The sequence below is a fragment of the Artibeus jamaicensis genome, unplaced genomic scaffold (assembly GCF_021234435.1).
Source record: "Artibeus jamaicensis isolate MK-2021 breed Jamaican fruit bat unplaced genomic scaffold, CSHL_Jam_final contig_685, whole genome shotgun sequence".
NCBI lineage: Eukaryota > Metazoa > Chordata > Mammalia > Chiroptera > Phyllostomidae > Artibeus > Artibeus jamaicensis.
In genome coordinates, this window is record NW_026521924.1 from 10,728,842 (window position 1) to 10,755,460 (window position 26,619).

Genomic DNA, 26,619 nt, shown 5'->3' on the forward strand with positions numbered 1-26,619 from the left:
GCCTGCAACCCAGGCAGGTGCACTAGACTGGAAATTGAACCTGCAACCCTTTGGTTCCAAGGCCAGTGCTCAGTCCACTGAGCCACACCAGCCAGGGAGCTTCTCAGATTTCAACAGCAAATAATCTCAAACAACTTTATGTCTGGTACCGATTATGCCAAAAACTCTGCAAAGAATGAATGGCAAAAGCTTTAGACATCTGGTACACTTAAATTCTTTTTCTTAGTAAGGCTCAAGAATATGTAAAAGAGTAGCCACTAGAGGGCAGTAGATCCAAACTATGCCCCCTATCAAGAGCTTGCCAGGCACTTCTCAAGTTCTAGACCCAGAGCAGCTGTGTAGGTATCGCTGTCTGAAAACATGGGATGTTATTTTAACTCTTTCTCCCCCAAACCCTACTTCTAAAATATCACAGGCTGTGGGTAATCTCCCAGCTTTTAAATTTATACTCCCCCAATGTTTTCCAAGAGTTCTTTGTAAAAGAAAATTCTGGATATAAGTACTAAATATTGTATAAAAATGGGACGAAGTCTCTTTGTTTGTTTGATTTTAAAATGTATTCAAATTTTCCACTCAACTGCATTATTTTGTAAGGGAAAAAAACTCCCTCATATACTATAAAACATAATAGGAATAGTTTTCTTAACAATGTTGTTTTAAAAGAAGTCTTCAGTGGTATCCTTACCACCATAAGCCCTCACACTGTGACTGGAGAAACATTTGCTGAATAAATAAGTTAAAGCGGCACCTCCACTGGGAACATGCTTTCTTCAAGACGGAGAAGTGTAGTGGTAATTTTCTGCTGTCATTTTACTCCTCACAGATTTTCATTTCTCTGATGGTTTTTAAATTAGTATTAAGGAAAAAAATCCAGGAGTTTTAGGAAGACCAGTTTAGGCTAAAGACTTTCCCAATGACTTAAACCAACTTGCAGGACTTATGTAAGAGTATATTCTATTTAACTTAGAAACTTTCCATCCTATAATACACAAGACCAACCCCAGATTAAATATGATGATAAAGTTATAAACTGGTAATCAAGGCACTGTGATACTTTATCTCTATTTTAAAATCACACTGAATTTCACTTATACGTGTTTTTCATTTAGTCATTCAACCAGCCTTTACTGAGCACCTACTATGTGCCAGGTACTGCACCCTTATTCTCTACTAACATGTGAGGAACTAGGTTTAGAAGGCAGCAGCTACAGGCACTGAGATTAGATGAAGCAGAAAACAAAACATTAACCCTGACAGGCAAACAGGTATGAATTTAAAGACATTTATCCTTAAAAGTTATGCTTCAATAAGCTGGGTTTTGCTAATGTTTGATGTTGGCAAACCCAGCTCTATCAAAAATTTCAGGAAGCTTGCTGGTCTATAAAGCACGGCCACTCAGCAGACAAAAAAAACATGACTTACAACTTCAAAAGGCAAAGAGCCAAAAATAAGAAGAGTTCCCAGGACAGATGAGAATATTTCTTCTGGATAGAAAAAATGATCAAGGGTTTCATTCATTCCAGCAAACAGAGTTAAAATTCCTGACTTCTTTTTTTTTCCCCCTTCCCTTGGTTTTAACATAAGAAACTGAATCCTATCTGGTGTGAGAAATGTAACTGAGAAAGCAATGCCTTCTCTCCGATTAGGCAGAGCTTCTTCAACAAAGGGAAGATGAGAGGTTGAAAGGGGAACACAGTGGGCAGTGAACAATGCTGGTCGCTCCCGGGAGGGGGCTGATATTGATGGTATTCTGACTTAGCAGGAAGAAGCTAGCAGCTACGGAAGTAACAGTATTTAAGACTCAGTGCTACTTAGGACTTACTCATACCTGGATGTTTGCATTTCTTTGAAGTTCTGCCTTTGAAGTCAGCCTGACCCAGATTTGAGTCTCAACTTTCCACCATTCTTTGGGTGACACGTTAATATGTAACCTCTCTCCGAGGCTCTATTTCCTTATAGGTAACAGGGTGACTATAGTAGTATTTATTTCTCAGGGGCAGATGTGAGAATCAGAAGGAACAGTGCACATAAAATACATAGCACAACGCCTGGAATGAGAGTGTATAATGACAAACTATTCATCTTTCTGTCTTCCCTTTAATTGTGTACAGTCTTCTTTATCCTATAAATATGTAACAGTGAATGATAGTAGTGACTAGATACTAGATACAGGGTCCCTTTTTCATTACAAAATCGTAAGCATGCCACTCTGTAACATAACAATATCACACTCAAGCACACCATATGACATTTTAGGTGAAATGTTTGAATTACTGCCCATCTTGTGCGCGACATTCACGGACCCTACCCACCACACTCAGGCAGGCCTTACTTCTGCCAGACCCTGCATTTAACTGATTTAATCAAGCTGTTTTCTCATAGTTTAAGAAGACACAGCGGAGCAATAAGTCATGAATGAATGTTCACTCAGGGAAGCCCTTGAGGAGCACTATCTGGCCAGACCGTGTGGGCACTGCTGTTTAGTGGCCTGAAAAGATAAACGTCCGTAGGTGTGGCTGTCAGGAGGAACACAGCCTGTTTTTCATCTCAGGTGGGATTTCTTTTTAGAACCGTGACTGCAGGCAAAGTACACAGAAGTAAACAAGTCTCTTCTCCCACAGCACGTGTCCCTGAAACTCAAAAGTGAGGCGTGATGAGAAACGTCCCAGGTGGCAAATAGCATGCTTGAGCCTTTTAAAATAATTCTACTCAAACTATTACCATCTCTAATGACTGACTGCTGGCTGTTATCTACAATTTAGCGGCCTGAAATAGAGAACTATATTATTTTTTTATTTTTATTTAAAGGGACAGAACAGTCACAGGCGTAGTCTGTACAGAGGGTCTCCTAGGAAACAGGACTTGCCAGGTTATTCTGTGACCTTGTTGGTTTTCTTCATTATCCTGGGGTTTACTTTCCCCCTGTAGAAAATGAGACAACTAGGTGAGCTTGGTGGTGTTCAAACTCTTTTTGGCCCTGATATCCTTTCTTCCAATGAACGCTTGTCTGGACACCCACGCACTAAATAAGCTAACACGGATGAGCAAGAGTAGAGAGTCCAAGGCCCCAGTAAATCCACTACTGCCTCCCTCTCCTGACCACAGAGCCCCTGCGGGGCTGTGTGAAGTACACTCTGAAAGCCACTGGCCCAGAAGTTCCGCCATTCGCTACCTCCGTGGGCCTTCATCATACACACTTATGGCTTCTCCTTCACTACTTAGGCCACGCAGTCAGCACACGCTGCTGCCTTCCAGCAGGAGCAAGCACAGAGTTCAAAACCTCATTCTGGACCGGAAATCAAGTCTACACGGCTGAATCTGCGTAACTCAATCCATTCCAGAAAGTGGTACCAAATGCACAGATGTGGTGTCACACAAACATTCAGACTTTCCAAAAAAAGTGCCCCCCAAACCATCAACCTGCTACATGATAGGAAGCACCAGGTTTTGTTGTAGGATTTCTCTGAGACTTGGACCATCCATTTCCTGTCTCTTCCTCAGGATCTCAGGCTCAGTGCAGAGGGCGCCGGGTGGTGAGACACCAGGCTGCATATCATTTTAATGCACATATTTAAAAAATGTCTTTTAGTTCAATGTAAAAAGATACTTTAATATGAAAATTGTCTGCTTTGTGAGCTTTTTTCATTTTATTTCACTTTTAAATGTGTTCATATTTTTAAAAGTCACTAAAACTTAAGGAGAAAAAGTGAATCTTTGTACCTGAAACTTAGCATTACTCTTTTCACTAAAGAATTTTCATTAAAGTGAGAAAGCATCCTTTCGAGGGGCTTGCCTGGTGTGTGCATTCATACAATTATTCTGTATCTTCAAAGAATCACTTCTACATACTATTAAAATAAACAATTTCTACCTATTTTATTTCATTTTCTCTTCTTTCCTCTCCATCAATTTTTCCTTATTATCTTGAAAGTATATTTCTAATGCTAAAAAATATAAGGAGATTTACACGTAATTATCATTTAAGATATAACTTAGGATATTTTCCATATTGTTAAGTGTTTTTGTTGTACTTTCATTATCCAAATTTTTAATTACTATATGTATTAATTCTTGTTTACCACATTGTATTTTGAAACCTTTATTTTAAAAGTTTATTACTATAAACACTTGGGTTTTGAATGCTCATAGAAATATATTTTTATTAAACAATTTTTTTCTTCTGAAAAATCTTTAATATTATTTACATATCTAAACTATATCCTGGCTCCTATTAAAAATGACAACAACACATCCATAATTATATAAATTCTACTTTGAAACTTTGGATTTAAGAGCTTATGTCTCATGATCATTAAAAGAAGATATATTCATCTATTCTTTTTTAAATTTTTATTTATTTATTTTTATAGAGAGGGGAAGGGAGGGAGAGAGAGAGAAACATCAGTGTGTGATTGCCTCTCACGTGGCCCCCACTGGGGACCTGGCCTGCAACCCAGGCATGTGCCCTGACCGGGAATCAAACTGACGACCCTCCGGTTCACAGCCCATGCTCAATCCACTGAGCTACACCAACCAGGGCTTATCTACTCTTAAATATCAAATTTCTTGGATGAAATGCCTAAATAGGAGACTGTAACAGGTTATTAAATGGCCTTTGAAAATTAGATGTTGACAAATTCCAAAAGAATAATAAGAAGGCATGAAAGCACAATTTACTTGAAACAGTAGTTGTCTATCCGCTAGGGCCTTTAATCATCAAAGACTTATTGTGTTTAACATTCAACTTACCGTATACATTCAACCCATTTGTCCAACAACTGATCTCAGAAGTTCAAGTTTGAGGAAAGGCCCGAGCCATCCCACCTCCTAGTCATGAAGTCTAAACACAACTCCAGGAAATTCTGTCCTATATCGGAATATATGTCGGGTGCAATCCAGGACAAAGGCTTCAAGAGTCGCTGGTGACATATGCCACATAAGCTACCCAGGCTTTATCAAGCTACAGTAAGGCACACAGGACTGGGCCTCCAGGAATCCTGCGTGACCTGGCTTTCATGAGGTTTAGCCAAACCATCTGCCATTCTGCTCGGGGCTCCCATTCTGCTCATTCTAGGCTTTCCTTGAGCCCATAGCAAAAAAGAAAGGGAACAAGTATCTTCGAGAAAGGGAGTTCATGTCCATCAACAATTACGTCCTCGGGACTAAACTGATGGATTCAGTTCGGCAGCCTCTTAAGAGGACTGAAGTTGACCAGGGGGAAGAGGCACATTTCAAGTTGGAGGACGAGCAGCCCAGCCGTGGCATTTAGCTCCGCCTCAGCACAGAACAGACCCGACAGGTGTGGCAGGCCTGTGTCATGAGCAGCCAACTGGAGCAGGGTCCTCTGTTAACCTGGCATGCACCTTAGAGCCTTGCCACGTGTTAAAATATTGCTGCGCTGCTGAACTGGCTATTATATATTCTGAACAAATACCCGAGACAGCAGATAACACGGAGTCCCGAAAACGAGGCCCTGGGGCGTGGACAGGAGCTGGCGGGAAAGCGGAAGCACACAGTGAAATCTCGGGGGCACGTACTTAGAGGAACGGGATGGAAACAGTATTTCAGAAAGACCTTCCTGGGGTGTGGGCTTCTGCCTTATCTCAGCGGGATGGGCAGAGGGAGGGAGTTTCGTACTCCTGTGCCTGGCTTAAGTGAGAAGTTGTTTACTCTGCCAGTACATCATGAGAAGTGGCTGGCTGGTCGTTTAAGGACAGCTGAGCTGTTTATTTAGACAACTATAACCCAGGCTCACTTACCTTTGGGTGCCCAGACCGAAGTGCCTAATGACTAAGGCTTCTGAGTTTTTTCTAATACTCTCAAATTGTTATCAATTCGTTTCTTAGAAAGTACTCTTAAGTCTCACATCCCTTACCACTAGTGTTCTCCTCCAGGGCATGAGCACACAGAGAAAGGCAGAGAAGTGTCCATTAAATGTAGCTCCTAGTGAAGGTCACTGGCATCAACAAGAGAAGGCTTAGCCTAGTGAGTAGTGGGGTCGGAGGTCACACACACAGTAATGAGGAAAAATTGTGAAGGGGAATAGAATGAAAGAGGGCAGGCAGCCCCTTCAAAAAGCCTGCCTGGGGAGAGCAGGTCAGGGATAGGCCCGTAGCCAGAGGCAACTGCAAGGTGAAATGGGGAATCCTTTACAAAAGTTAGGTCTGAGCCTGGGCCCACAGCCTTACAGCCAGGCTGCCACAGTCAAACACACAGGATGTTGGATGGCACTAGACCTGTGGTGAAGCATAAAGCTGGAAAGGGTGTGATAAAGGGTCATCAGCAGGAACTGGCTCTTAGACGCAGGAGGCAGAGGTGGCCTCCCAGAAGGGTGAGCACACAGGGCAGAGAGACACGCCTGGTGGGGCAAGGCCCAGTCCTGGGATGTGGGTAGAGGAGGTGAGATCAGAGAGGGCGCGGGGAAGGGCTTGGGCTCCTGCCCTGAGTCAGAAGAGAAGCCATGGGGGTTTTGTGTCAAGGACTAACAGGGTCTGATTTATATTTTAAAAGGATCCTTCTGGCTGCTGTGTTGAGAAGGGATTGTGGGAAGATAAGGAAGGTGTGGAAAAATCCACTTAGGAGACTGTAACAGTAATCCAGAAGACAGATGGTACTGGCTTGGAGCAGGGTGGAGGCAATGGAGATGACAAACACTGTTTAGAGCCTAGATTTACTGTGAAGGTAAAACTCACAGGATTTGCCATTGGACTGGATGTGAGGTTTAAGAGCAAGAGGGAAGTTGAGGATGACCCCTAGATCGTTGTCTAAGTGAACAGAAGGACAGAAGTGCTTTTTTTGAGGTGAGAGAGTCTCAAATAACAAGTGTAAATATGTGTGTATAAGGGAGAAGGGACTGGAGACAGGGTGGGGGTAGGAGTATTGGGAATTTGGGTTAGGATGCATCAAATTTAAGAAATCAGAGTAACTAAAAAAAACCAAAATGCATTGTTTAAATAAGAACTCTAATGGAAATCTAAGTGATGACGTCATGTATACACATGCTCCAGGTGTCAAGCCAGAGATCCAAGCTGGAGAGGGGAATGTGAAACTGAGCCGGGGACTGAGGGTGAAAGGCCCCCAGACTGGATAAGACTCAGGAGTGACAATGGACAAGAGACCTGAAGACTCAGCCCCGGGGCTCTCCAACAGGAGAAGGCTGGGGAGACAAGAAGAAACCACCAAAGGAGACTGACAGCACATTGACAGTAAAGCAAGAAGGGAACCCTGAGAGGCTACTTCTCCAGCCTCTCCAGCGAGGAAAGAATTCAAGAACGATAAAGTCGACTGTGTAAATGCTGCCGACAGAGCAAGCAGGACGAGGTTTGAGGAGTGTCTCCTGGACTTCACAGTGGGGAGTGGCGGTCAATGATACAGCAGACTGCCAGAGTAACTGCCTGGAGCGGGTGAGAGAAAACAGGACCCACTGCAGAAGTAGAAGATAAAGCAGCGATTGGTCCTCCACAGATACAAGAGGGAAGGAAGCCGGTGGGTGTGGAGCGTGTGTAGTCATTCTTTTCTGATTGCTTCTGCTTCCTCCATGAAACAGAAAATCAGCTCATCCGGATGAGCTGCTTACCTGCTAGTAAGGCCATCAGAGAAACGCTGTAGGAGGGGGCCACAGAGGTTTGCAAGGAGAGGAGAAGATACAAAATAGTCATCCAGGAGGGAGGAAGAGTGAAAACACTAGGAAAATGGTGTGTGATGGAGGATCAGCACAAAGGAGGTGTGACCTTCCACCCGCTGGAGGCGGAAGGTCACAAATGTAGAGAGCCTGGTCAGCGTGGTAGTGTGCTGAGTGGCCCAGCTTATGCTGTGAGCTTATGAAGAGTTGGGTTTCCAAGAGTCTACCATCTGCCTCATATATATTCATTATCCCTCCCCACAACGAGGCACGTATTACTACCTCCATTTTACAAATGAGGAAACCAAAACAGAAGAGGCCAAGTGACCTGCCCAAGGTCAAACCACAGGAAGAAGCAGGACCGAAATTCAAGCCAGACAATCTGACCCAGCACGGCCACCGATACCACACAAAATGGCTGTCTTCGCACTGGACTGCACCTTCCCACATTTACACCTTTATGAGAGTTTCTAAAAGAACATTTTCTGCACAAAATGCCTGTACTATTAACATAACAAATACTCTAATATAAATATTTCAACATGCTTCTCCTTTTTAGAACTGTCAACCAAATTTTTAATAATGACAGTTGCTTTCCTACGGATTATTCATGTACTAGTCAATAACAAATAAAAACTGAGTCCACACTGAATTCTCTGGAAGAATAGAGCCAGGCTCTGAATCCAGGTCTGAGGACCACCAGGTCTGAATTGGGCATGATCAGGAAGATGTGAGCCTTACAACCAGAGACGGTCACTAAGTCAAGCAATTATCATTAAAGTCAAATAACAGACTTTTGGGTAATTCAGTCAGAGAAACTTGTAGAAAAGCTGCTATCTAAATCCAGAGTATCCTCCACAGGAGGAATATCAAAGTCCTTATTACTATCACCTATAATGCATAATTGGCCCACATTGCCATTTTCTGAAGTTTTAAAAGAACAAAACCAAAAAAACAATTCCACTCTCCCCATTGAACCAAGTGTTCCCCTGCTTCTGAATGCGTTTGGATGGAGATCAGAAAGGGACGTAGACCCACCCCCCCCCAAAAAAAGGCTTGCAGGAAACAGTTTTTTGTGATGGTTACACCAGGGAGGCTATCCTTTGAAGTCTCTCCCCAGTTTTGTTGAGATAAGATGTTTTTCTACCTAAGCCAATGACTGATTCCAGAGAGAGAGAAACAAACAATGGCGTACCTATACATGTTAGGGTTTGGGGTTTTTGTTAATGTTAGTTTATTTTAAACTCTGCTTCGTACCTGGGTCCACCTCAGAAGAGGAAGGAATAGAAAGGGCTTCTACCGAACTAACAGCCTCGCTGAGGGCCTCCTGGCCAGCTTCTTGCAGCATATAATCTCTTATGTCACAAGCAGATGGCAGTTCCAAAGCACTGTTCTCTGACTGGCTGCCTGGAGTGGCTTCCTGAGTTGCCATAGTCCTGCCATGAAAAAAAAAAAAAGAAACAATCAACACAAAAGGCCTTGCAAAGAAGAACCTCCGTGACAGTCATGACTTGCCGGACTAAAATCCCAGAATCTTAAAGGCCAAGGCCCAGTACCACCAGAATAATGTGTCTTTACTTCCTCGTCTTTACTTCGAATCTAGTATTTGCTTACCACATTTCTTCAGCATGAGAAACAACTATTCTTATTACATAGAGAAAGCATTAATCATTCCAGCTGGAAAATAAGCTGTATGTCTGGTAAGGATGAAATACTGTGCAGCACTATTATCCAAGGACCGTAACACTATTTAATGAGAAGGGAAACTGTTCACAAGATATTTGATGGAAGAAGATTTTAAAACAAGAGGTAGGGTTTGATCCAGATTCTGTGAAATAAAATATCATTTGTGGGATGTGTGTGTGTGTGTGTGTGTGTGTGTGTGTGTGAAAAATATAGCTCTATCACTAGAAAAATCAAATCTGGAAGAGTATAGCCCAAATGAATTTCACTGGTAACTAATTCGGTGGTTTAGTTTCCGGCTAGTGAGATTATAGGTAATTTGCATTTTCCTTTGTGGTCTACTCAAACATGCATTCAGCCATTACTTAACATGCCAGGCCAGGTGCCAGGCCCTGGGGATAGAAAGGGTAATACGATGGACCTTTCCTTCAAGTTGCTTACAGTTTGCAGTGATCCAAACACAGAAACACACCCCGTTCACAAAACGACATAACAGAGAAGAGCCCAGGAAGAGGCAGGGGGTTTCTGGAGGGGGTTATCCCCAAGCATAAGGCAGGCCACGCCCTGGCCAGGGGACAGCATGAACACCAGAAGAACCAGTTTGAGCAAACCACAAATGTCATGGGGTGTCAGGAGTCTAAAGTGAGAATCAAGGAACAGTCATGCCCTATGTAACTCGAGAGGGTCAAACCGTGTGGTCTCAGCTGGGACCCTCTCCTCTTCCTGTGCCAAGTCTGGGAAGGACAGCAAGTCCTTGGATACGCAAATTCTTTAGCTGAGTTCTGGAGACCATGAAAGTGGCTTATTAGGCTCAGTGTTTGGACATGTTTTATTAAAAATGAGTCTGCATGCTGCTGCATTTAGACCTACCTGTGGACTGGGTTCTCTAATGGGGAGCTTTTTGCGGTGCATCCAACCCTGCCCACCTCTCTGTAAAATAACCGTGAGCCTGGGGAGACCCAGGATCCTCTGCTACTCTCTGCATTGCAAGTTGTTGCCATTACTAAATCTTGTCATAGACAACACCATGCATTGAGACTGCTGTAGGCCACCGTGCACCATGCAGGAGAGTTACAATCAGGGGCGTCAAACTTATTTTCACCAGGGGCCACATCGGCCTTGTGGTTGCCTTCAAAGGGCCAAATGTAGAGCTCCTTGCCCCTACTTAAGGAGTAGTTACATTTACACAGTCCTAAAATTGCATTCAGCAACCACGAGGCCAATGTGGACCCTGGTGAAAATGAGTTTGACACCCCTGAACATAGTCAGATCTGCAGATGGATTTGCAGGGCCTACACCTCCTGGCAGGCAATCTCAAAAGCAAGAGGAATTTATTCACCTGCACTGGCCCCAGTGAGAGAAAAAGAGCATGTGAACAAGGGCAGGGCACTATTGGCCAAGAGCAGGGGGCAGATTAAGAACATGTTTAGGAAGGAAAATGAGAGTAGAACTTAATAAATGAATGAATAAAGGAGCCAAAAAGAAACAGAGGGTCACTGAGGGTGGCACCTGGGTTGTATTACCAACTGAGTCAGAGAAGACAGGAAAAGAAATGGGGTTGGGAGGAGGCAGTACCCCAAATTACGGAATATGCCACTGTTAAAATGACAGTCTGAACTTGTTAAGTCGAATGCAAGACACAATTCCAGAATAACACGGACAGCATAATAATAAGAGTAGTTAACATCTATCAGGTGCTTGTTGGAAGCCATCAGTGTCCTAAGAGCTTTAGCTGCAACAACTCTGTGAAGCAGGTCATCCAATTATTACTCTCACTCACAGTCGGACAGTCAGACCCAGACACAAAGACAAGTAGAGTTACTTGCCCAAGGAAACCCATCAAGAAAGTACCAAGCTCGCATGAACTCAGCACCAAGACCTCCCAGCCTCCTATGTCCGTGCAGCCTCCACACTGGGATCTAGTCAGGCACAGACAGGAGGTGGATGAAAACAAATCAACAGAGAGGCCTGGCGAGATCCTTCTTGTTAGGGCACATCAAGTCACATGCTGTTGTGACATTCATTCTGGCAGAGACATCTGCCCTGGCAGAGAGTGAGCCAAGACATCAGCTGATTGCTTCTGAAAGGAGCTGAGTGATCAAGTACCTCCTGTCTTTTCACACGTGTTATGTTAGCCAACCAAGCCTGAAGTCTGAGCAAACACCTCTGCCGCAGGCTCCCGGAGGCTCCTCCCCCTCTGCTCCTGTTACCAAACACTGCTCTGGAGCCTTCTGGAAGGGAACAAACAGGTCAATGAATGACATCAGCATATTCTGCCTGACAGCCAAGGTGCCTTGAAATGGATCACCAACTCAAGGTGTCGCTAGCGACATGAAGCAAAAGGAATCCTTTCTGAAAACTAATAGCACACTGGTATGATATGTATCTTTTCTTTTAGAATCACTTATATTAAATGTCAAAAACATTCCAAACTAGGCATTTGAACAAATAAAGAAAAAAAATTTCTACTGAAAGGCTGAATCCTTTTATTATAAAATAAGTCTCTGTGTATGTAAAACACATTATTTGGGACTCGGTGAATGTGTACAGGAGAAAGCAGTAACAGAGTAGAGTTGAAACACTTCTCATTAGGATCTAAAATTATGTGGGCCAGTAAATAGAACAAACACAATGATTACCTTTTGCCCCAGAACTTTTGTTGTTCACTTTCCTTGTCCAGAAATGCATATTTTCCCTCTTTTAAAAGTGCTTGAATTACACAATCTAAATATTCTTTTCCAATGCAAGACATGCCTGAGAGCGCAGGCATAGGAAGTCTCTTAGTACCGAAAACCTGCTCACCAAGAGAAGGCAACCACTCTTCCGTTACTCTACAGATCCTTACACACCTAACATACAAGTCAATCAGGGTCCACGGAGAAGTGGTTTAAGTCACTTACTTTTTCTGTTAAGGCTTTTCTTTCCCAGTATTTTACATGAAAGTTTTCAGCATAAGCTAGAAAGAATTATAGCTACTGCTTAGGTTTCACAACTAATATTTTACTATGCTTTTTCCTATCACATAACTATCCATCTATCCAACTCTCTCCTAATCTGTCCATTTATCTTATTTTTACACTATTTCCATTTAAATTTCAATACAGTGGAAGCTTCTGAGTTGGGTGTGATATGATCAGTTTGCACTTTCAAACCCTGTCAGCTGCAAGAAGCGGGGGACACAACCGGAAGCTCTGCAGAAATGTCTAGACACGCGCAGGGCCTGAAGTTGGAGAGACTCGAACCCCTGCTGTCACTTTTTAGCTGTGTCACCTTGGGCAAGTCACTTAACCTCATTTTCCTCATCTATAAAAATGGCTTAATGATTATGTTTGCTTCCCTTACAGGATTGTCGTAAAAATTATATAATATTAAGGCCAGCAAAATATTTATTACAGTAATGTGCTCTAATGTCTAACTCCAATAACTGAAATAGTAATAATTAAAAGACAAATTATAGGCTCCTACCTTCCCAGCCTACCTCCAGTCTATCTGCCCCTTTATTTCCCATCCAGTGGCCACCCTACTTCTTTCATCCTGATTCAGTATCTTCTATTGTCCCTCCCCAGTCTGGTTAATACCCCAAACTTCCCTTCCCTGCCCCTTCTGTCTTTTCATCATACCCTTTTGACAAAACTCCAGCCTACACAAATTCAACTATCTACCCAACTCGCCATGAGCTGGTCCTCAGAGTCACAGAACAGGGCAGAACTGGCTCACTCTAAAAGAATAAGCACCAACCTGGAATGGGCTATCCGGTCAAACAAACCCTGAAACACTTATCTCGTAACTCCCTCTCCCACTGTCCTTGACTCTTCTTTTTTCCATGATTTTTTCTTTCTTTTTAATTTTTTTTTACTTTTCAACCAGTTTATATTTAATATTATTTTGTATTAGTTCCATCTCCTTGACTCTTTTATGTTTTCTCCAGGCTTCTTCAACTCAGACCCTCCCCGCCACTCACAACCTTCTTCCTCTTCTCTGCAGAACATCTCACTTCCTAAGTGACAAAACAGAGTCCATCACAGAGGGACTTCCTCAACTCTCCTATCAAACAAGACAAAGCCGCCGCACCTGCATACTGGGTCACCGCTCTTCGCTTTTCCTTAACAGGGGCCAACGTGGACTGAGATCCCACTCTTTGGATCTGTCTATAGCCTTCAGTGGCAACAATCCTTCTCTCACCTCTGTTCCATTGGACCATCACTTAGATTTTCAACATGCCCAAATTGCTCCTATTTTCATCAAAACTTATGCATAAGGGAATGTCCTTATTCTTCAGAAATGAATGCCCCTCAAATATATATTGGTAGGGGGACACGATGTCTACAATATATTCTCAAATGGTTCTCACTATGTATATATATATATATATGCACACACACATATAAAAGAAGAGGAGAGAGCCTTGGGCTAAGCCTCAAGGAAGAACAAATGGAGATGGAAGTTGAGCTGCAAAACTCATATGTGTATCCATTAGCAATAAAAAATTAAACTGAAATTAAAAGAACAAAATTCCATTTACAGTAGTATCAAAAAATAAAGTATTTAGGAATACATGTAATAAAAATATATAAGACGTATACACTACAAAATAAATGTTGAAAGAAACTGAAAATAAATGAATGGAAAGACACCCTATGTTAATGGAATGAAGACAATATTTTATTGCCCAAATTGATTTACAGATCAATGAAATTCTTATGAAAATCTCAGTTGCCTGTATTTTGGGGGTTTTGTGGGGTTTTTTGGCAGACATTCAACAAAATGGTTTCAAAAATTTTTATGGAAATGCAAGACACCCAAAATAGCCAAAACAATCTTGAAAAGGAAGAACAAAGTTGGAAGACACATACTTTCCAATTTCAAAACATACTGCAAAGCCACAATAATCAAAACTGTGTAGTATTGGCAAAAGATTAGACATATAGATCAATGGAATAGAATTGAGAGTCCAGATACAAAATCTTTACAGTCAACTGATTTTCTATTTTTTAAATTGAAGTATAGTTGATACACAATATACAATATTATATTAGTTTCAGTTGTATAACGGTGACTCAACAGTCATATATCTTATGAAATGATCACCACAGTAAGTCTTATAATCATCTGTTTCCATACAAAGTTATATTACTGACTATATTCCCCATTCTTTATATTACATTCTGGTAACTTATTTCATAACTAAAACTTTACATGTCTTAATTCCCTTCATCTGTTTTTCTAATTCCCCCTGCCCCCCTCACCTTTGACAGCCATATTTGTTCTGTCTATGAAGCCTGTTTTTATTCTGCTGTTTTAGATTCCACAAATAAGCAAAATCATATGGTATTGGTTTTTCTCTGACTTATTTCACTTAGCATACTAGGTCCATCCATGCTTACATAAATAGCAAGATTTCATTCTTTTTATGGCTAAGTTATATTTCATTCTATATACAATAGGGAGTCCCCAAAACTAGAATTATCTTCCAGAGGGTGGGCTCCACATAGTACAGGCTTCCCCGGCTAGGTGAATGTTCTAGGAACCCATCTGTATCAGTGTATCAGCTAGCACTGTTGTGAGAGGCTGCATTCAGTTTTACTGAAATTTTTTGAAGACTCTTTCAACCCGTTTGCTTATTTCATGTTGGGTGATTTACGAGTGTACCTACCCATACCGCAATGAGTGTTCAACAATTTTTTACCAAAAACATAATGGCCCCCATGCCCCAAGCCTCCACTCACCTGATCTCACCCTTAGCAACTTTTTCTTGTTTCCCCAGATGAAAAAAATCCTCAAAGGGAAATGTTTTGTGGATATGGAAGAGGTGAAACAAACAAACAAAAAAATGGCAGAAGCACTAAAAGGCACTGGAATTGACAAGTTCAAAAACTGTTTTGAGCAGTAGAAAAACATCTCGATAGGTGTACTACATCAAATGAAGAGTACTTTGAAGGTGACTAAAATAAATACACAATTTTTTCTAAAGAAATTCTGGGTTTTTTTGGGGGGGTCCCCCCTCATACATACATGTTCTTTATTTACTCATCTATCGATGGACATTGAGATCGCTTTTGTATCTTGGCAATTATAAATAATGCCTCAATAAACACAAGGTTTATCTTTTCAAATTAGTGTTTTCATTTTCTTGAGATAAATAACCATAAGTGAAACTGCTAAACTGTTATTTTTTTGAAGGACCGCCAAACCATTTTTTATAGTGGCTATACTATACCATTTTATATTCTCATCCATGGTGCATGAGGGTTCCCTTTTCTTTACATCCTCACCAATACTTGTTATTTATTGTCTTTTTCATAACAGCCATTCTAACAGGTATGAGCTGATCTGATTGTGATTTTGATTTGCACTTGCCTGATGATTAGTTATGTTGCACACCTTTTCATGCGTCTGTTGGCCATCTGTATGTCTTCTGTAGAAAAATGTCTATTCATCAACTGATTTTTCCACTGAGTGCCAGAACAATTCTAAGGGGAAAAGACTATCTTTCCAACACTGCGATAACTGGATATTCACATACAAAAAAGTAAAATGGTGCCAAGCTCTTTGGAAAACAGTTTGCCATTATTCCAAAGGTTAAACAGAGTTACACTTTGTCCAGGCAATTCCAATTGTAGGTATATGTGCAAGAAATAAAAACACGTACGTAAGGAGAAGAAACAAAACACATGTGTTCACACAGGCCTTACCCAAATGTTCATACCAGCTTTATTCAAAATACACAAAAAGTGAAAACAATCCAAATGTCCATCAACCAATGAATGGATAGATAAAATTTGGCATATGTATACATGAAATATTTTTCAGCAATAAAGGAATAAAGTTCTGGCACATGCTACAAACAAAAACTTTGAAACCATTATCTAAAAAAAAAAAAAAGAAAGCTAGTGGTAAAAAAACCACAACAGACCCAAAATGGGATGGCTTTTTCTAAGCCGTGTCACCAAACTTTTAAGAAGGTGAATTTTATTTTACACAAATTATATATCAACAAAGCTGTTTTTTAAAAAAGAACCTAAGCTCATCCACTGCCTGCAAACTCCCCGGATTCCCCAAAGCCAAGGTTGCAGAAGCTGCGGAGCCCACATGTTGGATGGAGGAGTGGGTGGATGGGCAGAAACTGTGCCAGGTGAAGCAGCCATAACTTCACAACTGTGATACAACAATGTGAAGCATGTGGGGACCCCTTCTCTGCTCTCAGTCCTAAGCCATTTCTAAATCAATCCAGACAACCCGCCAAAAAACTCGCCAATTACACTCACCATCCCGTAGCAGCTACGACTGGGAATCCGGAAGTGGCGGCGCCATGTTTACTATGGGAAAAGACAGGTTTGAAACCATCTATGCTGAGGGCAAGCAAGGGCAACGGAAGGAAGCCGCGGCCATCTTGACTAAGGGCGTTCGCCCAGCCAAAAAAGATTTCCGCAGGCGCATAGCTAGTTTGGGCAATTTCTAAAGAAGGCTTCTTAATGAAATGCGTTGGGTGGACACTAAAGGAAACCTGAAAGCTATTTAAATTTTTTAAAAATGTGAATGTCTACATTTAAAAAAAGCATAAAAGTAGAGAAAACTTAACAAAGAGAATGAACATATTATATATAATACGTTGCATGCAGGTAGCTGTACATGACTGCCAGAACTACAGGACAACAGGGAAAACAACTGATGGTTATTGTCCCATTTCGCCATGTTCTTGAAAGAGTCCTGTAGATGCTTTCTATAGATGCTTCCTATACAGTCTCCTATAGATGCTTACCTTGGGATAGGGCCCCATAAGTTAGGAGTCCCTCACTCGAGGTTAATATTTTAAATAGTATGACCTGAGATTTGGCAAATCACATGCCAGACACTACGAGCTAAGACAACCTGAGAGATGTAGAGAACGTTTGAAGGCAAATTTAAAGATACAGTAAGAAATAAAACTAATTTTTCTTCACATTCATACAAACCTAGCACAGCAGCTATAAATTTTATTTTCTCTTCCAGCTTTGTGCTATGAATCAAAAAGGGGCCATACATTAAACCTGACAAGCTGGGGTGGGTAGTGGCATATAGCAGGCCTTACAAACTTGATGATTGTGAATAACGACATAGAATGATCTGATTATAAATTCCTAACTGGGAGAACCATGGCAAGTAGTCACATACAGCCTATAGCTTACTTAGCCAAGGTCAGTCTTTACCTTAAGTGAGCTCTGTCCATTGCACTTACGCATTTAAGATAACATATGGTACCTTTCAATAGCAGAGTAATTCTCTTTTCTAGACCCCTTGGAAACACAACCTGTAGCAGCAGAGCACAAGACCATAAAACTCCTCACTGTTTTCTTGTCCCCTGAATACTGTCTCGAGGTGCTGTAAATGTTAAATATTAACTATCCTGTACCCATAAAAATAAAAGAACTATCTGTTTCTCCGTTTTGCTTTTTATCAAATTCTAGAGATCTCCCCATTTTGCTTCTCTGCTTTAATCTACCATCATTGATTTCATAACACTCTTTACCTCTTCTCTTTTGCTTTTAACATCTAAAATAAGCTGCAAAACTTCTGTGATCTAGAACATTTTATCAACCTGTTGAGATTTTTGTTTCTGGGCATGTCCTCAAAATGAAAAAAAAAAAAAAAATACCCCACAGTGGGCTCAGCAGCATCCAGGATGCAAGAACCCAGCTCTGCACCCGCGGGTGAGTCTGCGCCAACTGTGGAGAGAGGTGGTGGGAAGGGAGAAGGCGTGGAGGGCGAAGGCTGTGCTGCTGGGGTCCTGTGGCTGAGGCTGTCAGGCTTCTGGGCACCCAGATGAGGGCTCCTTGTCCGGGAGGGCCTAGTGAGTTTGTGGGTGGAAGGGTATTTTGGAGGGTATGATGAGCAGAAGGCCTGATACACTATGTGGAAAAAATAAAGAAAAAAATTTAGCTCAAATGAACTCTAAAAAAACTTTTCTATAGGCTGGACATTCTTTTATTGACAGTACATTAGCAATCAAAGTGTATAATTTTGATATTCACTTTTATCATGTGATATAAAAACTCCAAAGTAACAAAATAGTTTGTGATTAGAGAAAGTCTAGAATAACATTAAGTTACTGTTTCTTTTCAGAAAAATGACAAACTCAAATATAATTGAATTAAATTAATAATAACTATTATGTAACCATTAAAATGATAAAAGATGTAGCAAAAGAAAATCCCAGATCATGCTTTGCATAATGGTATACTTCATGGTTCATGTTTATATCCCTTAGTCTCCTTTAACCTGTTTTCTCAGTCTTTCTTTATATTTCTTGAAGAGTACAGATCACTTATTTTGTAGAATATCTCTCAATTGAGTTTGCTGCTTCTACATGGTTCTCAATGGCATTGAACGTTGTTGGCCACTCCTTCCCTCTGACAAGCTCTGGTCCCTGGGTTTTCCTGATACCACCTTCTTGTGATTTTTCTCTTACCTCTCTCAAAAGCCCATATAAATCTCCTTTATATGCTCTTCTTTCTCTCCCATGTGAACCTGTGTCAGGGTTCTATCTTGAATCTTCTTCTTTTCTGTCTTCTATGCAGACGACTCTGAAACCTCTAAGCCTAGTCTCCTCCTGAGATTCAACTCAACATATCCTCCAGCCACCTTTAATTCAACCTTCCTCCACCTTCCAATCAACTGCCCCTACCTCTGTGTCTCCTGTGTCAGTGAGTTGGCCCATTTAGCTGCCAAAGCCAGAACTTTGTCCTCCTCTTTTGTCAGCATGTAGCTATCTATCAATAATCAAATCCTCTCCTGATATTTTTTCTTTTAAAGGCTTATTAATTTATCTCCTAATTCTCTCTATCCTCACTGCAACTTTCTGAGTAGAGCCCACCATTATCTGCCAACTGAGTGATGAAATCTTCCCAAACCCCTACAGCCAGAGTTTTCTTTTCAAAATGAAGAGTGAGCACACTACTCCCTTGCCTTCAAGCTAAAGTTCAAAGTTCACCAGACTTAGATTCCTACCCATATCTCCCATCACTGTTTCCCAACCCTCTACCCATGCACTATTTTGTTTTCCTGAAACACTCCATGCTTGCTCTCTCTTGCATCTGAGCTGTTTATCTACACGATGTTCTTTTCTTAGAATGCCCTTCTCTCCTATTCTTTGGTCTCTTTCATCCTTCTTAAGATCTCAGCTTTTAGGAATTATTCCAGGAAACCTTCTCTGACTTGTCAAATGCAAGTTAGTTGTCCCTTCCAGGAATGCTCACATTCCTCCATTTCCTAAGTACTCTAAATTCTTTTTGCCTTTTTGTTTTCCCCCAATAGACTGTTGGCAGCACAAACCATATATATTTCAAAGTGATAGTCCAGAGCCCAGCCCAGTGAGTGTAAGTGCTCACAAAGTGTTGTTATATGAATGAATGGATATCTCTTCCCAGATCTCCTCCACATCCAATCTCCAACTCCCCCCCAACATTTATACTCTTGAAGATGTCTAAAAATCTGACTTCTTCTTGATCTGTTATCAGTGAAATAACCATTGAAGTTTTTTGCCATTGTCACTCTTTCCTTGAAAAACAAGTTTACTTATAAACTATTCTCATTTGTTCTTCTATGGCTTTTCCATAGATTTGTCTCTCTGATGGGCTTTTTGGAGCAAATTTCTGAAATCTGGAGTGACTTTCTTAGCCCAATTGCATGCCTATGACCATCCTTTCTTACCACTTTCAATTGGTTAGTGCACAAGAAATGAAAGGTAATTGAAGTCATTATTAAAACAAAGTCATCAATAATTGGGACCTTAAATCTACAGAGCCAGAAAAACAAAATGTTTATTGCATTCCAAAAGTAAAGTATAAGTTGTTTTAGATCCTCTGCTGTTTTGACATTGATTATTTAATGACTGTTAAAATCGGGTTATGCCACAATCTTATGAAACTATTATACTTCAAGGTTCATTTTTCTACCATCAGCTAAGTCATCTACTTCAGCCAAATATCTTTTAGCAGAAAGAAGTCACTTTAATGACAGCTGAGCTGGGTGGGGGGGGGTGTCAAATGGGGGAGAGTTAGCAGGAGGAGAAATTGAGCAAAAAAGAAAAAGGACTCATGGACATGGACGACAATGAGGTGATTGCTGGGAGGAAGGCATATAAAAGTTTTCCATTACTATTTAGTCCTTTTAGTCCTATAAAAGGACTAAAAAAAAATAAAGATTAGATTTTAAAAAGAAGTCATTTTAGGTGAAAGACAGAAATAGCTCTTTTCAAGTGGGGGTGTTGTTTGCAATCACCTTATCTCTCTCTTTGTCATTCTAAATCTTGATCTAATTGCTCTCATATCTGGGGATTTAGCTTCAGGAAAGAAAATCTTACAAGAATTCAAGGGTTTGGTAATTGATGAATCTCAAGACATCTTATAGTTTTTCATTCAAGTAATGTTTTAAAAAATAATAATTAAGCAATAAGTTGATAACCAAAGTGAAAATATCAGATAGACTAGAAGCTCTCTGAGAAGACTGGAAGATCCATGAAAGTGGAGATATGAATGCTATTTGCCAATGGGCACTCAGCACCTAGACAGTGTCTCACTTAGTAATTTCTTGTATTTTTTTATTGATTATGCCCTTACAGTTGTTCTATTTCCCCCCTTCATTCCTCTCCACCCTACCCCTCCGTCCCCACAATTACCCCCCTTTAGGTTATGACCATGTGTCTCAAGTTCTTTAGATTCTATATTTCCCCTACTATTCTTGCCCCCCTATCTATTTTCTATCTACCATCTATGCTACTTATTTTCTGTACCTTCTCCCCCCTTCTCCTCCTCCCACTCCCCTGTTGCTAACCCTCCTTGAGATCTTCATTTCTATGTTACCACTCCTGATCTAGCTGTCCTTTTAGTTTGCTTTTGTTTTAGGTGTGGTTGTTAATAACTGTGAGTTTGCTGTCCTTTCACTGTTCATCTTTTTTTAACTTCTTTTTCTTAGGTAAGTCCCTTTAACATTTCATATAATAAGGGCTTGGTGATGATGAACTCCTTGAACTTGACCTTATCTGAGAAGCACTTTATCTGCCCTTCCATTCTAAATGAAAGTTTTGCTGGATAGAGCAATCTTGGTTGTAGGTCTTTGGATTTCATGACTTGGAATACCTCTTTCCAGCCCCTTCTTGCCTGTAAGGTGTCTTTTGAGAAATCAGCTGACAGTCTGATGGGAGCTCCTTTGTAGGTGACTGTCCCCTTATCTCTTGCTGCTTCTAGGATTCTCTCTTTTATTTTAATCTTGGCTAATATAATTATGATGTGCCTTGGTGTGTTCCTTCTTGGATCCAACTTCTTTGGGACTCTCTGAGCTTCCTGGATTTCCTGGAAGTCTATTTCCTTTGCCAGATTGGGGAAATTCTCCTTTATTATTTGTTCAAATAAGTTTTTCACTGGTGGCTGTTCCTTTCCCCCTTCTGGTACCCCTATAATTCAGATGTTGGAGCGTTTAAAGATGTCCTGGAGGTTCCTAAGACTCTTCTCTTTTTTTTTTTTTTGAATTCTTGTTTCTTCACTCTTTTCTGTTTGGCCATTATTTGCTTTCTTCTGGTCCACTCCATTGATTTGAGTCCCAGTTTCCTTTTCATTGCTATTGGTTTCCTGTGCAATTCCCTTCATTTCAATTAGTTTCGCCTTCATATGTTTGTCTAATTTGTGGCTATAATCAACCAGTTCTGTGAGGATCCTGATCACCAGTGTTTTAAACTGTGCATCTGAGAGTTTTGCTATTTCTTCATCACTTAGATTTATAGGCTCTGGGGCTTTGAGATCTTCTTGAGCCATTTTTGGTCTGTTCACGCCCGTTAAGTGAGAGGAGCTCGGAACCTTGGACTCCCAGGTTGCTTGGTTATGACGCTGTATGTGGGGGCGTGGTCAGAGCGGGGAAATGGCGACCCCCTCTGCTGTTTCTCACCTCTGGGTGAGGAGCAGAACCTTAGGTTGTTCACCAGGGCGGGGCCACTCAAGTCGCTGGGTTATGATGCTGTATGTGGAGGCAGGGTCAGAGCAAGGAAATGGCGGCGCCCTCTGCTGCCGCTTGCCACTGGGGCCTGCTGGGTCCCATCTAACTGCCCATTCCCTCGCTGGTCTATCTGTGCATGAATGCACGACCAGTCAAATCTCGGCCCTGCTCCCTGGCTGGTTCCCCGCGGTCACTCACTAGGTCCACCCGTTGCACCCTGTGCCTGGGTTCCGTGCGTCTGAGTCCCTCTGACGGAGTTTTCCTGTGCAACCCCGCTCCACCAGTTGCTGGTTTCGCCCCTCTTACCGGTCAAGCTGAAGAATTTGTTGTTATCAGACTTTCGAAAAGTTCAATTTTCTGTGTTCTGGCTGTATTTTCTGTTGCTAATATTTAGTTGACTCTAAACTTGGTTGTGTGAGAAAGCAAGGTGTCTCCACCTATGCCTTCATCTTGGTGGAAGTCCTTCTTGTATATTGTTGACATAACAAAAGCATAAACCCTCAGGGAAATGTTATGAGGATTTATTTGAGCCAGACTGATGACATACCAAGAAGCAAGATCCCAATGATTTGGTAAATTATACTTTTTCAGTTTCTTTTATACATTTGTGTTACTGAAACAAAGTGGGGTTTGGCTGCTCGCTGTCATAAAAAGGTAAACTTTAGAGAAAGAGGCTGCTGAAAAAGGAGAGGCCATGCTACTAAAACAGAGAGTCAAAGCATCTCTACATAATACACAGAAACAAACACAGGGAGGCTTCCAAGTTGAGGAGACAGAGAAATATGGCCCACATGAAAGAATAGAACAAAAGTCCAGAAAAAGAACTAAAGGAAATGAAGATAAGCAATCTATCAAACACAGGGTTCAAAACCCTGGTTATCAGGATGCTCCAGGAACTCACTGGGTACTTCAATGGCATAAAAAAAAAAAAAAAACAGGCAGAAATGAGTGTTACATTAATTGAAATAAAAATCTACAGGAAACCAACAGTGAAGAAGATGAAGTTGAGAATCAAATCAATGATTTGCAACACTAGGAAGAAAAAAGCATTCAATCAGAAAGTGAGAAGAAAAAAAATTTTTTTAATGAGGATAGGTTAAGGAGCCTCTGGGACATCTTTAAACATACCAACATCCGATCATAGGGGTACAGGAAAGAAAAGAGGAAGAGCAAGAAATTGAAAAGTTATTTGAAAAAATAATGAAAGAAAACATCCCTAATTGGTGAAGGGAATAGACACAGAAGTCCAGGAAATATGGAGAGTCTCAAACAAGTTGGACCCAAAGAAGACCACACCAAGACACATCATAATTAAAACGCCAGAGCTTAAAGATGAAAAGAGAATCTTAAAAGCAGCAAAAGAAAGGAAAGTTACCTACAAAGGAGTTCCTATAAACTATCAGCTGGTTTCTCAAAAGAAACTTTGCAGGCAAGAAGAGACTGGCAAGAAGTATTCAAAGTGATTAAAACACAGACCTGCAACCTAGATTACTCTGTCCAGCAAAGCTATCATTTAGAATGGAAAGGCAGGTAAAGTGCTTCCCAGACAAGGTAAAGCTAAAGGAGTTCCTCACTGCCAAGCCATTATTACATGAAATGTTAAAGGGACTTATTTAAGAAAAAGAAGAAGATCAAAACTATGAACATTTAAATAGCAACAAATTCACAACTATAAACAATTGAATCTCAAGAAAGAAACCAAGCAAACAACCAGAACAGAAACAGAATCATAGATATGGAGATCATTTGGATGATTATCAGTTGGGAGGGGGAAGGGGAAGAATGAGGGAAAAGGTGCAGAAATTAAGAAGCACAAATTGGTCAGTACAAAGTAGACAGGGATCTTAAGAACAGTACAGGAAATGGAGTAGCAAAAGAATTTACATGCACAACCCATAGACATGAACTAAGGGGGCAGAAGTTTGCTAAAGGAAATAGCAGTACTGGGTGGAGAGGGCAAAGGGGGAAATTTGGGACAACTATAATAGCATAATTAATAAAAATATTTTTTAAAAAATGAACAGAGGTTTCTCAAGTTCATCTCCTCTGCAAAACCCACACAAAATCCACTGTCCTCAGCAAGTCCTAAACAAAAGGCAGTGCCTAGAATTCTTACTCCCTCATAAAATACCATCCTTTGGAGCCCAAGTCACCTTCTAAGCAGTTATCCAGGTAGCTTAGCTGTTCCCAGCTGCTGTACAGCTTCAGACTCCCTCCTGGAGTCTGTGTGTGGAGCCAGCACCATCACTGACCATGCGAGTTGTAGGACCACAAGGTTCTGTGCTCCCAGGTTGAAAAGTATGCAAAAGCATCAGTGTATGCTCCACCAGGTCAGGGAGAAAGGGACGCGGAGGCCAGGGCCCAGGGCCCATGGTGAGGACAAGCCGATAAACCATCCGAGTGCAGGTTCTGAGCAGCAGCCATGAACAAGAGAGAGATATCTTTGTTCCCCTGGGTTTTTGTTACTTTTGCTTGTGGGACACACCAGGTGCTTTCTCAGAATGACCAATTAACATCCTAAACTTTCAAGCACTTTGGGCGGGTCCACTTTCTGACCAGTTCCTTCTTTCCCCTGGCTAGACTAACAGGCCTCTGGTCCAGCACCTCTCCCTGCTGCAATTTTAACTTCTATCGAACATGTGCCTGCCTTCCCCTGGTCTCACTCTCAATTCGGTATATGAAGGGGTCAGAAGGGCTTTTTCCTACTTCTTTCTAGTCTTGTGCATGCTCAGTATAAGGACTTCCTCCTGCCGCCATCTTGCACGTAAGCAGGGAAGCAAGTGCTTGTTTGGCCGGTAACGTGGCCTTGCTGCAGGAGTGCTGGGAAACTCAGTCTCCTTGCCATGGCCCTGGGTGGTTCACAAAGATATTGTCCGGCTGCACACTATGCTATCAGTTCACTCCAAGCCTATCAGCATCCTTTGGAATTAAGGAAGACTGTATGAAGGTGGGAGAAAGCATGGCTGGGATTGGATTACAGGACAGTTAATAAGGCTATGTGCTCTCTTATGGGTGGTTAGGCTTAAAATGGATCTGAAGAGAGACATTTCAAAGGTTTGTTAACCTAGATGCACAGAAACAATGAACAGGGCTTCCTCAAGGCAAAGGTAAGCCTTATGTGGTCCTGGACCTGACTGCCCTCCATGACTTGCTCAGTTAGGACTTTATGATCATATCTTGAGAGTACACTTTTAGTTAAATTTATTACATTTTCATACACAATATTTATAATGAACATAAACTTGGGCCTTAATATCTGAAATCAACACTCTCACAATTATAGACAAATGGTGAAGACCTTAAAAATATGGCTTAATGGACATTCTATGATACTATAGAAAAATATCTATTTTCTGGACCTCATGCTTATTACATCAAATGTTATGTTAATGATATCGAAACAATGTTATCATTACAATAACATTTTAATGATAAGATGAACAGGTATTTCTGCCCTGTTGTAACAGGGAACTGGGGATCACCAAAAATGGGGAAGTTTCCCCACTACTTGGCTGGGGGAAGGAGAAGCCAAGCAAGGCCATTGAGAGTTACTTTGCGCATTTTTAAAAAGCGGCCAGTGTTTTAGTAATGTCAAGTAGCTGTGCCTGCTGTGCTCAGAGCCAGGGAGATGGGCATGACTCTAACCCATGATGCGGCTGGGAGGCAGTACTTTGGGTGCTGCACCTGAGCTAGTGGCTTGAAGGCCATGTCCACCTCACAGGACCAGGCATGCCTGGAATAACAATAGCAGCTGAGAAAAGCAGAAGAGACCAGAATACTGGCAGGTGTAATCCAGTGTAGGAGGAGTTGGAAATAGGGTTAGGAGTAAGATCCGTGCTGGGATTTAAAACCCAAATGTGGGGCAGCCATGGTTCTATTGACCATGCAGCTTAGAAAGGAGCAGAAAAGCAGGATGTGGCAGCCATATGTGGCATTGGCCAAGCCATTTGAGGGGATGCAAAAGGACCTCACAGTTCCACCACAAGGATGCAGTTTTGGATTGACAGCAGGAGCCTTGCCAAGCACGAACAGCTGGAAGAAGCCAGAATACAGACAGGAATCTGCCCAGCTAAGCTACAGATATCTATTTCTTTTCCTGAGAGACAGTACTTCTGACTGGCCTGGTTTGGCAAGGGGAGATGGGACTGTGTATCTGGGGGTGGAGGGAGCTTTTGTTTTTAAAGGGTGTGGAATTTAACAGCAGAATTCTGCCATTATTCTAAACCTCTACGATTTTGAATAAACAGTTCTTTTCCTTTTCATGAGACTCTGGCATTGGGACTCATGGGTCTTTTTTTTTTTTAATATATTTATTTTTAGAGAGAGGGGACAGGAAGGAGAAAGAGAGAGAA

General features: G+C 41.4%; 1 protein-coding gene across 1 annotated transcript in view; it reads right to left on the reverse strand.

Moving 5' to 3' along the window:
* The window catches only part of LOC119051178 (immunoglobulin-binding protein 1-like), a 120,515-nt gene that overhangs the window by 11,016 nt on the left and 82,880 nt on the right, over positions 1–26,619 (reverse strand). Inside the window, 1 exon segment of the mRNA XM_053671060.1 lies at positions 8,879–9,057. Coding sequence (XP_053527035.1) covers positions 8,879–9,057 — 179 coding nt within the window.